The sequence below is a fragment of the Tupaia chinensis genome, unplaced genomic scaffold, assembly GCF_000334495.1.
Source record: "Tupaia chinensis unplaced genomic scaffold, TupChi_1.0 Scaffold000332_1, whole genome shotgun sequence".
Classification (NCBI taxonomy): Eukaryota; Metazoa; Chordata; class Mammalia; order Scandentia; family Tupaiidae; genus Tupaia; species Tupaia belangeri.
Window position 1 is genome coordinate 2,760,195 of NW_006159826.1, and position 11,807 is coordinate 2,772,001.

General features: G+C 57.9%; 1 protein-coding gene across 3 annotated transcripts in view; it reads right to left on the reverse strand.

The window, feature by feature from the left end:
- MLPH (melanophilin) overlaps positions 1 to 11,807 on the reverse strand; it is a 52,683-nt gene that overhangs the window by 9,334 nt on the left and 31,542 nt on the right. For all 3 annotated transcript variants that reach the window (XR_335062.3, XM_006151965.3, XM_027773228.1), the window contains 3 exons: positions 9,565 to 9,704; positions 1,096 to 1,281; positions 681 to 836 (listed from right to left, as the gene is read on the reverse strand). Coding sequence is in view for 2 of the 3 variants with exons in the window: in XM_006151965.3 (XP_006152027.1) it covers positions 681 to 836; positions 1,096 to 1,281; positions 9,565 to 9,704 (482 nt within the window). In the remaining variant the exon portion in view is untranslated. The remainder of the gene's footprint in view (positions 1 to 680; positions 837 to 1,095; positions 1,282 to 9,564; positions 9,705 to 11,807) is intronic.

The following is an 11,807-nucleotide window of genomic DNA, read 5'->3' on the forward strand; positions in this document are numbered from 1 at the left end:
CACTTTATCCGGCGTCCAGCGCAACTCGCTGTAACTGACGTCCCGCATGACGCCGGCTGCGGGCTAGGTGCTGTAGGGTTATTTGCAGAGCACAACGGAGGAGCGAGCCATGGGGAGTCCTGAGCCTGCCCTTCCTGTGTGACCGGCCCAGGGGGATGAGTGACAGGTGCTAGCTGGTGAGGAAGGAGAACAGGCAGCGGGTCGGGGGTGGGGGGGAACAGGCCCTGTCTTCTCTTCAGGTCTGCAGCGGGAGGAGAGGGCAGGGCCCTGGCTGGCCTTGGTGGCTGACCGAACGCCTGAGCTCTGTCCTTCGGCCATGGCGCACTCCTGACTGGGTCCTCCCCCAGCTCAGGCCCCACGGCCACAGCTCAGACCCACGGGATGCCCCTCGGCCCGAGTCCAGTCCTGAGCCCCGGCTTGTCCTAAATCCCGAGTCTGCTCACAGGCCCAGAGGGGACAGGCAGCAGGCGTCTCGAGCACCTTCTCTTGTACCTCTCTCACCAAGCCCAGTGGGAAAGAGGGCAGCAGGGCTCAGGGTGGTGAGGGTTCTCAGGACCCAGGCTCGGGCTGTGCCCACACACAGGTGGTGCTGGGTGTTGGCGGCCTGTCAGACCGCCAGCCTTCTGCGGCCACTCACGGCCTCTGTGTCTGCAGGAAAGAACTCCCTGGACACAGGTTACCTCGCTCTCCGTCTGCTGAACTTCAGAGGCTGTGGCAGCCCCTCTGTCCTCCAGCTCCGACAGCTCCTCGTCTGTGGTCCTGCGGGGCTGGGCAGGGTCCCCTGGGCTCTGAGGGCTCCTTTCCTGTGTGTGCATTTGGCCTGCAACTGTGCACACCTAGGAACGAGAAGGACCCACACTGACCCCGGCAGGAAGGGGCCCGGGGTCTCCCTGGGTGGGCACTCATCCCTACGCCTCCTTCCCCTCTGAGCTCATGGAGCTGTCGGGCGGGCTGGGTACTGGGCTGCTGCCATGGCCCTTGCTGCCCTAGTCGGCCGGGCTGGGCACTGGGCTGCTGCCACGACCCTCACTGCCCCAGTAGGCTGGCTGCCTGTCCTGGCCTCTGGAGGTCCCTAGGGCACTGAGTGTGGCCTACCTTTGGACCTGTCCGGGGGAGGGCCCCGACAGAGTACCCGCTGTCTGCCTCTGCCTCTTCGTCTTTGCCTTCCTCGTCCTCGAGCGAGGACCCCTGGTCACTGACGTTGCTGGTCAGCTCCTGCAGCTTCCTCTTTAGGGTCTCCTCTTCGTCATCAGCCTCTGCGTGTGCTCCGGCCACTGACCCCTGACAGGACAAGTGAGTGGGTTCACGCATTTGCCATCTGTAGGGGTGGGCTCCGAGGGTGGCCTGGCTGAGCACACCCCGGGCTTCCCCCAGAGGTGTGGCCCCCAACCCCACTCTGTGTGAGCCCGTCCAGAGCACCCCTGCAGGGCCCATCCCAAACCTACGGGACCAGGATCCGTGGCTGAGGACTCCCGGGTGGTGCTGACCAGAGCCCAGAGCTGTCCAAGTGCCACCTTAAGAAAATGGTTTTGTCTTTTCCTTCCTTAGTGTCTTTTTTTTCGTGGTATAACACACATACGGTATTGACCACCGTAACGGTTTTTAGTGTGCAGTGGTACTGCTGCAGACGCCCCTCGCTGATGGTACTCACGCCTGGATAAACTCGCCGTGAGTCTAAAATGCTGTGATTCGAAACGCACTTAATGTGCACACCACAGCAGCGGTCCCGAACTCTAACGTTCAACTCGTGCTGTGCTGACTTTGTGACAGCGCGGGCGTGAGAAGCACCGGGTCAGACCCAGTCCCGTCGCACAGTCCTAAGAGCTCTCGGTGTCTGGCGGGGCGAGGTGGAGCCCTCGGAAGCCGGGGCTGCCTGGACGTGCATGCCACTGTGTGCCGCCACCTCCTCCATTCACGAGCTCTTTCCAGCTGCCCAGACCGAAACTAACCCTCGCCCGCCGCCACCAGCTCCCCACCGCACTCCCCGGGCCCTGGCACTCTGTCCGTCTGTGATCGGCCCACTCCAGGTCCTCTGTGAGTGGAATAAGCGTCCTTTCGTAGCCGGCTTTTTCACTCAGCCCACTGTCTCAGAGTTCATGGTGCCATGGGATATGCCGGAAGTTCCTTCCTTCCCAGGCTGCAGAGGAGACCTGCTGCTTTTGAAAGACATCAAGTTCTCCTAGGCAGGTCTGTGAGACCAGACTAGCATCTCTGCGGCTCAGAAGCAGTTTCCAATGCTACGTTCTCGGTCATAATTCCCGGTGAGTGTACTGTAACTCCAGTTGCAGCTGGGAATTTTCTAGTTCTCTCTGCCTCCCCAGCTGGGCTCCCATTTCATTTGGCCCCAGCTTCGGACTAAGTGCTAACCCGAGACCACAGCCCTGGGCTGCCCTGACCTTGCTAGCTGAGGCTAACGGGGTGCCGGAGACCGAGGTGTGTGCGCTCTCCCCCAACGGCTGAAATGCACCGTGACTGTGCGACTGTGGGCTCAGCTCCACCTGCAAATGCCACGCCCCCTTCTGGCTCTGGGGTACATCCCGGACTCGGGTAAGGACAAGGGCATTCCTAAAAGTCCTGCCTCCCCCTGGCTGTGTGCCCACGAGCACCAGGCACGGGGCGAGGCCTTACAAGCACCAAGCACATTGCCAAGTCGGCTTTCAACAGAGACTCACCGAGACACCAGCAGTGAGCCGCCCGAGGTGCCCAGGGCAGTGTGTGTGTGGCGCAGTGGGTCTTGAATTTAGAGCCAGGGAAGATGGTCACCCCAGGCAAGTTGTTTCCTCATCGTAGATGAGATTTCTGTAACCCAGGGTGTTGACTTCCTGCCTTGGCTAGTAGGCGGCGCAGAGCTGATCTGAGTGCGCATCTCAGGCCAGCCCCTGAGTCCGGCATGGGCGCTCCTGCTGCCTGAACTCGGTCTCAATGCCCTGCTGTTGGTCATGGGGTGGTACCCCAGGAGGAGCTGGAGAGTCATGAGCCGCAGAGGAGGGGACAGCGGGCACCCAGGGGGTAGGTGCTTCTCACCTCTTCCGGCTAGTACCCTGGGGAAGGGACTGGACTCGTTTGTCTCTCTCTCTCTCTTTTTTGGTAGAGGTTTATTTTTGCTGTAGAGCACGTGCACTCACCAGAAAGGCAGAGAGAGACAGAGAGACAGAGAGACAGAGAGACAGAAAACAAGAAATCACCCCCCAGGGGGGATGGCCACGTTGCAATCCCTTCTCCTCCGTTCTCCTCTCGGGATCTTGGGCACGCACGCACAAGTACCCAGCATGAGTTTAAGCCACTGGGTCTGGGACTTGAACTGCGGTCGACTACATGAGAGTCATTTGTCTCTTATGGGCAGAGCAGGCCGCGGACGGGGGTCCAGCCCACCACCTGCTCTCTCTGCAGTCTGCCCAACGATGGCCTCATCAGCTCTCTGCCATGACGGGCCAGAGCACACGAACGAGAACAGCCACGTGGCGTGCAGGTCTGAACCCAATTCCCCTGGGTGCCCTCTGGGTAGGCGTGAGTTTGGGCAGACACGAGCCTTTGGTGAAGGGACTTATGCGTCCGCCCCAGGAGGTGTGTGACAGAAACACCAAGCAGGTGAATCCTCCCAATGACCCGCAGCGAGTGATGAGATCTGAAACACCCCCTCTCCGTGAGGGCAGCTCCAGCCCTGGAAGTTTGCTCAGGCAGGAACCTCGGCGTCTTCCTGACGCCTCCTTCCGTCTGGAACCGCTATCCATTCTGCTAGCTCCGCCTTCCACTGGCACCCGCAGCCTGCTTGCCTCCCTCACCCTCTGCTCGCTGCCTGGCCCGTCCCAACAGCCTACCTGCTGGCCTCCCGTGTCCGCCCTGCCTTCTCTGCAGCCTGTCCCCGCTGTGGCACTGCGGCCTTCCTGGCCACCAGCTGGCTCTGCCTGGCTTGAACCTCCACGCCTCTCCCAGTGAGAAAGGCAGAGCCTGGACAATGGCCTTGGAGGCTCGTACAGCCTGAACCTGCCCCCAAATGTCCCAGCTCTTCCTCTGTCCCGGCCCTCCCACCGGTCCTGCTCGCCTGGTCTGTCTAGCTCCATCGGCCCCCACCTGGGCCCGGTCTAGGTAGTTGGACAGTGATATGCGGAGGTCTGAGAACATGGCAGGAAGACTGCTACCTCGTCAGTTACAGCTCTCCCGGCTGCCGGCTCTCCTCCCTCCTGACACCAGGGGACGGAAGCTTATCTCACTTTTTTGTTACTTGAGCTTTCTTCAAAGCTTTCTTGTCCCTCCCGCCACTCTGCACATGCACACGGGTGTCCTCGGGGTGCTTGGTGAATGTCCCACTTCCCGCTCTCGCTGTGGTGATCATGGGATGGGAAAGTGGCCCCCATGCTCACGCGCATACCTGCACGGTCCTCCGCGGGCATGTGGGTGGCTGCCCCAGCTAGGCCGTCACGTCCCCTGACGTGAGGGACAGTAGGACGCGGCAAAGGCCTCCAGAACAAGAAAGGGATGGGCTACAGACCTCCCTCCTGGACACTCCAGACGAGCCCCACAGCAAAAGGACTCCCACCCCACCCCAGGGCCCTGGCCCTCTGGCAGCTGTCTGCCCAAACGCCTTCCTCACACGGGTGCGTTTTCCTACTAAAATCGTCTGTTCTTATTAGAAACTTCTCTTGTCATACTTTACTCATGAGTGTGGCTTCATTCTGGGTCCCAGGACGGATCTCTAATCTCAGAGATCTAGACCCAAAGAACAGAGCCGTTCACAAAACACTCCCGACCACCCGTGCAGCAACCAGACCTGAGGTGGGCCATCCCCTGTGCCCGGCCCTCCCTGTCGCAGACAGCCAGGCAGTGGCCCGGGCGCCCCCTGTCACCAGGGGAACTCAGCTCCCAGGGAGGGCCTGCAGTCCTGTCCACACCAAACCTTGCTCTGTTCGTCTCTGCCTCCCCCGCCTCTGCCCTGTGCGCTACCTGCTGGGCTGCTGGGTCTCACCTCCCCGAGGGGGGATGCCTCTCCGGCATCTGTGACTCCCACTGACTTAATGTGGCCACGGAGGAGAGCTCACGCCTCTGTTCATTCATGCCCCGCTCACCCTGCACCCCCACAGCGTCCCGCTGGCTCCCAAAACAGACAGTTCACATAGAGCCCCAGGCCCCGGATGGCAGCAGGGTTTCTGCATCTCCTCCGTGTCCCTTTGTCTGGGACCGAGTCACCCCCAGGGGACAGGAGGAGGGCAGGCTTCTCCAGGAAGTGATGCTGCCCGTGTGGCGGGCGGCATCGATCCCTCGGCCCGCCAGCGGAGGACCATGTTCCCGATCATTTAATTTTCTCTTCGGATGAAGCCTATTACAGCAGATCGATAGGCCTAGCTTCGGGGCTCCCACAGCGAACACGGGGCGATTAGACGGACCAGACTCAGTGGAGAGCCCCGTTCCTGCGCTCTGAGGTCCCTGCCGACACGCAGTCAGCGACTCTCAGAGGACACAGCACGGGCAGAGCCGCTGTGGTGTCCCGCCTGGGACTTCGACTGGGTTCACGCGATGAAATGTTCCTGAGTAAACGGGATTGAGAAAGACAGAACCACACCAGAAAATAAGCCTGGGCCTGCCAGGCAGGATGCAGGGACCCGGGGGATTAGGGATACCTGACGTCATGCAGAGAGTGGCCTGGCCCTGCAGATCCACTCAGCAGAGTGTGCCAGGAAAGCCCCCAGTGGCTAACGGCGGCCTGTTGGCCCTCCTGGGCACCTGCCACTTGGCACCTGGACAGGACCTCAGTCCTCTGCCTGCTAGGATCAGAGCCCCAGGCAGGGGTAGCCATCACGTCCAACTGAGGCCTCCATGCGCTGTTCCCTGCTTGGCCCTCCGCACCCAGCCTGACCTGCACCCAGAGCTGTTTCTCCAGAGCCCTGGCCCCCTGTGGGGGACAGCTGCAAAGTTAGGATGCTGAAAAGAGGGTGCTCAGGTGCTACGGGTGTGGCCGTGCTCAGCCAGAACAGAGGCCTGAGCGTGGGGCCTCTCCTGGCCGCCCTGCGATGTTAGCTTGGCCGAGGCTGGCAGGACCACACTCTGTAGGTGGTCAGCAGTGCCCACGCTTGTGTGTGCTTACTCGCCCAGAGATCTGCGGCAGATGCAGGGAACCTGGCTGGAGGCCAGCACACCCCACCAGTGGGACGCAGGCACCCCCGCCATGGAAGCACTGGATTCCCAAGAAGTGGAAGAAGAGCTGAGGATGCACGCCTTGGGAGAAGGGACAACCTGGTGACACAGCTACAAGAGAATGCCACAGTGACACAAGACTGGAGATGGTGCATGTCACTCGGTGATGTGCTTGTCACTGAGCAGCTCAAGGAGGCATAAAAGGCATTGCCTGTAAGAGCCTTGTGCCACTTGTGGGCCAGAGAGCACTCCAGGTGACAACCCGAAGTCATCAAAAGCACAACTGCCTTGTTCCTGAGTCACCGGACGCTTGAGTCACCCAGAGCCCATTAGCCCCCAGACAGAGTCCCAGGCAGCCAATTGCTGATTCTTCCTGGCCAAGCAGAGCCTCTTCCTGCCCTCTTCCTGGCGGAGAGGGAGCGGGCTCCTGTGGGGTGCTGGCTGCATTGGCACTGGGGGGAACGAGCTTGGGCTTCGCAGCACCTGGGCTCTGAGTGGGCTGGTCTTTCCGGGGAAAAGCGTATCTGAGCAACCTCAGCACAAAGGCCTCAGTGAGACCCTGGCCTACTCCTCAGGTGGCCACTGGGGATCTGGGCCAGCTCTGACTGCAGAGGCCTCGGCCGGCCTCCTCTGTGTGGTTTTCACGGTCAGGAGCACCATGGTGTTCAGACACGTGTGACAGGAAAGCAGCTCGATGTGAGCACCTTGCACTAGCAACAAAACGGAGAGTGTCGATGTGCAAATGCAACACGGACATAGGCAGGGACCAGCGCGAACCACTGGACGCGTCGCTGGTCACACCTGCGGGGACACGGAGGCGGCGTCTGCAGCCTGAGCACAGCATGGATACCCTGGGGCTCTGCTCTGGGAGCGGGGTTGAGGGAGGACGCGGTGCCTGCAAGGTTCCAGCCCTTCTCCTCTCTGCTCGGGGAAGCCTGTGCTACCTCTGGCCCTCCCTGGGCATGGGCACTTCTTCTTTTTTTTTGGAGAGGTTTTTGCTATAGGGCGTATGTGCTTGCCAGAAAGACACAGAGAGACAGAGAGACAGGAAGCGAGAAATCACACACACACCCGCCCCGGGGTGATATCCACATTGCAATCCCTTCTCCTCCATTCTCCTCTTGGGATCATGGGCACGCACGCACTCGCGTCCAGCATGAGTTCTAAGCCACCAGATTTGGGACTCAAACTACGGTCGACTACATGGGAGTCCTGCGACATAACCAGTACGCCAACTGCTGGTCCCTTTACTGCATGGGCACTTTACAGTCCTTCCTGATCGTCCTCACCCAAAGTCCTAACTATGAATACACATGTGGGGTAGGCAGAGAAAACCTGACAATATCCGGGTGAGCATCAGGGTTCGGTGCCTCTCCACCCGGAGTGGAATGCTTTCTGGGCTCCCTCGGCCGTGGGGCAGCCTACAGGTGAGACGCCATCTGCCCTGGGCAGCCTTCCTGAAACTGGGGAGCCGCTCACCAGGAATCCTAGGCCTCTGCTGCCCCTCGATGCTTGTCTGTGAGTCCCGAGCTTGCTTGCTTGACTCGTCCTGCTGCGTTCTCCCCCGGGCTAGACCTAAGAACGCATGTGGTGGAAGCAGGGCTGCCGCACAGCTGCTCAGCCGCGAGCGCCCGCTGGAGGCGAGAGCCATGCTGTCACGTCGGGGCCTCACTGCTGTCACGAGTGCATGAGCCCTATAGCAAAAACCTCTCAAGAAAAAAAAAAAAAAAAAAAAAAGCCTTGCAATGAGTTATTTCACAGATCAGTGTCTATAGTGGGTGTGGTTTACTAATTTAACGAGCGTGGTGTATTCTAAGTTGAATCTTCTTAAAGGCTGTAGAAAGCCTTGTTAAGGGTTTAGAATGACTGATGGATTATTTCCTCATCTTATAAAAGATACAATACTTGGCAGAATGTAAAATACACAGTTTCCTAAGGAGAAGTGAAGCTTTGCAATGTGCCATTAATAGAATGTGGACCTCAAAATCATTATGTCTCGGAGAGAGAGCCAGTCACGGGAGGTCCTCTGCTGTCTGGGGAGTCCCCTTGTACGGAATTCAGAGTGAGGAGGAGGATGGGGTGGTCAGGGTCTGGGGAAGGGTCTGGGCACGGGGGGGGCAAAGCCGGGCGGGAACTGCTTACTGGGTGTGAGGCTCCTCTGGGGTGACGAACGTGCTTGGAATTAGAGAAGGCAACGCCTGCAGGACAGTGAGTGTGCAATGGGGCTGAGTTGCACACTTTGAATAGTTTTTTTTTTTAATGCTTTTTTTTTTTTTTTTTTTTTAATTTGCCAGAGTGTGTGTGGACTCCCCTCACAGGAGAGAGACAGAGAGGGGAAATGAGAAGGGCCTCTGTGGGGCATGGTCACCCTATCGCCCTCCTCCTCCGTCTCTCCAGCGAATGCACACATCCTATAATAAAAATGTCTCTTAAAAATTATTTTTAAAAATTCTATAAAAGGTGTACTAATTTTTGAAAATAAAATCATATGGGACCAGCATGTGGCATAGTGGTTAAGGTGCAGACTCCCACATGGTCTACTGCAGTTCCAGTCCCAGGCCCTGTGGCTGGAGACACTTAGGATGGGTGTGCGTGTGTGTCCAAAATCCCGAGAGAATGGAGAAGGGATTGGGATGTGGCCTTTCCCCTGGGGGGGGATTTCTCCCTTTCTGTCTCTGTCTCTCTGGTGAGTGCACATGCCCTATAGCAAAAATCTCTCTATTTTTTTTTTTGAATCATAAAATACACATAAAACCTGACAATTCTAACCATTTTCAAGTGGTATTAGGTATTAAGTGGTGTTAATAACGTCCATGTTCCTGTGCAACCATCCGTGTGTTCCAGGTCACTTCCTATCTTGTAAAACTGAGCTCTACCCGTTCAGCACTGCGACGGCTGGTTACCGCCCGCCCTGGCAACCGCCACCCTGCTTCCCGTCCCTCCCCTGACAGGCTAGGTCCTCTGCTGACGCAGTTTCCTGTGACCGGCTTATTTCTCGTAGCATCAAGCCCTCAGGCTTTTCCCGAGTCGAAGCCTGCGCACTGGCATCTCCTTCCTGGCTAGGGCTGAAACACTTCCTGGAATGAGCGCGGCCTCTTCTGTGTGTCATCGGATGGATTTGGCCCCGTCCACGTTCTAGCTACTGTGGGTGCTGCTGCTGGACTGAAGCGTGCAGGGACCTTTGGCTCTAGACCCCGAGGAGGAACTGCTGTGCACCAGGCAACTCCATCGGCTTTCGAGTTATCACCATATACCACGGTCACTTTTATGGATGCACCTCAACAAAAAATATTTTGGTGACTTACCTCCATCGAGGAGGCGCGTGCAATCCTATAGTTTGAAAGCACTAAGGCTCGAACTTCTCTACCGCGACTTGGGGAAGCCAAAGGCTCCCCCGAAGGAGAGACTAGATGGAACCCCTTTGAGCATGGTTACCTGACTCCCAGACGCAGTCCGGCCTCTCCGCCTGGCATGCTGGGAGGCCGCCCTGGGAGCCCAGGGGCTCTCCTCCTCGGAGGTGTCCACGTCGGCCAGGTAGTGGGAGGGGGGCTGCTCGTCCATCGTGACAGCGATGCCTACGGAGTGCGACAGGTTTGGTCACTGGGTGACAAGCTGAGAGCCAGTAATCACGGTTTTGACCAATGAAGAACCATGAAAAGTGGAAGAAAATAAGGACATGAAGTGCTATGGGGCCAAGATCCTGAAGTCACATAAAAGAGCAGGAGGCAGGTGGTGGTGCAGTGGTGGGTAATGCAACTGCACCACAGGGAAGGTTCTGGGTTCGAGTCCGGAGGCCTCCCTGTGCACATGTACGATCCAGCTGGCTGGGGCTGGGGTGGACTGGAGCACAAGGGCTCTTCTGGGTGCCTGTCTCTCTGTCTCTCTCTCTCTCATGGAAGATATAAACTTTAATAAAAAAAGAGTGGAGTGGATTTCCTGACCCACACAAGGATCTTCAGAGGAAGAAGGCCCTGCCCGGTGCTCAGGGTGGGGTTTGAAGAGCTGACGCTCTCCATGTGTGCAGGGGGACTGTCACTCCGTGTGTGGAGCAGGGGGGAGGGTCTGGGGGTCTCCTTCAGGGGGGCCCCTGGGAAGCCTTTCCACACGGCACTTTCCTTCTAGACTGGGGGTGGGGGGACCCAGCTTTTCCTGGGCCAGGATCCTCTGCGGTGTGCCTTGTAAAATGCTTGTTCCTGGGCCCTGGCTGGAGATGCTCACGCAGCCAGCAGGGAGGTCCCACTCGCACGGGGACACCCACGCCGACTATCTCACCAGCTAGCAGCATGGCCAAGCTGCTGTGGATTCTGCCGGTGAGTGTGGGAGAGGCCCGAGTTCCCAGTGAGACTCCGGCCCCCACCCTAGCCCCTAGCACGCTTTGGTTTCAGCCCGGGAGCCCTGTGTGGAGGACGTGATTAAACCCAGCCTACGCCTGACCCCGATGAGATCATGAATGTGTGCTTTAAGTGGTGTGTGATGACGCTGCACACAAACCGTCAACAGCTGTGACCGTGACCCCGGCTCCCTACAACCGTGGGATGTGGCAGACATGAACCCTCTGTATGACGAGGAAACGGAGCACAGTGAGGTTAATTAAGCAACTGGATCACGGAGTCAGCATATTCCACCAAGAATCAGACCTTGGTGCTGGCCCCATAGCTTAGAGGTTAAGGGAGCCAGCTCTCACGTGGTGGACTATGGTTCAAATCCCAGCTCTGGAGGCAAGAAGAACACAGAGGGAGCAGGTGCAAGTGTGTGTGCACGCATGCCCAGCATCCCGGCAGGATGGAGCGGTGGACGGGGAGGGTGTTCTCCCTCTCCCTCTCCCTCTCTGGCGAGTCTGCCTTCTCCCTAGCAAGTACACACACTGTCTGGCAATTAAAACAGAAACTCAGCTCTTGAAGCCTGTTTGCTGCACATTTAAAAAGAGGGGACTTGGGGCCAGCAGATGGCATAATGGCTACATCACTGGGCTCCTACATAGTTGACAACAGTCTGAGTCCTGGACCTGGTGGCTTAAACTCACGCCGGGCGCGTGCGCATGTGTGCATGGCCAAGATTCCAAGAGGAGGATGGAAGAAGAGGTTGTGACGTGGCCATCCCCCCGGGGGTGGCTTCTTGCTTTCTATCTCTCTGTCTCTCTCTGTCTTTCCGGTGAGCACATGCACCCTACAGCAAATTACTCTCTTAAAAAAATTAAAAAAATAAAAAGCAAGGATGCTGCCATATTCCCTCCTTGCCACATTCACCTTGAGGTACTTCCTATCTTTTAAGAGACAGTGGTTCGGGACCAGCAGTTAGCGTAATGGCTATGTCACTGGACTCCCATGTAGTCGACCGTGGTTCGCATCCCAGACCTGGTGGCTTAAGCTCAAGCCAGGTACGTGTGTGTGCGTGCCCAATATCCTGAGAGGATAATGGAGAAGGAATTGTAGTGTGGCCATCCCCCCTGGGGGGTGATTTCTCACTTTCTCTGTCTCTCTCTGTCTGGTGAGCACATGCGCCCTATAGCAAAAACCTCTTCAAAAAAACAAAACAAAACAAAACAAAAAAAGAGACAGTGGTTCATGGAAAAAGTGAGAGCCGAGGAAAGGGCCAGTGAGCGGGGCTTCAAGGCCACAGCTGCACAGCTGCCCGCCTCCAAGGGCGCCCCAGCCTCTCCCACCCCGCCTCCTCTGTCC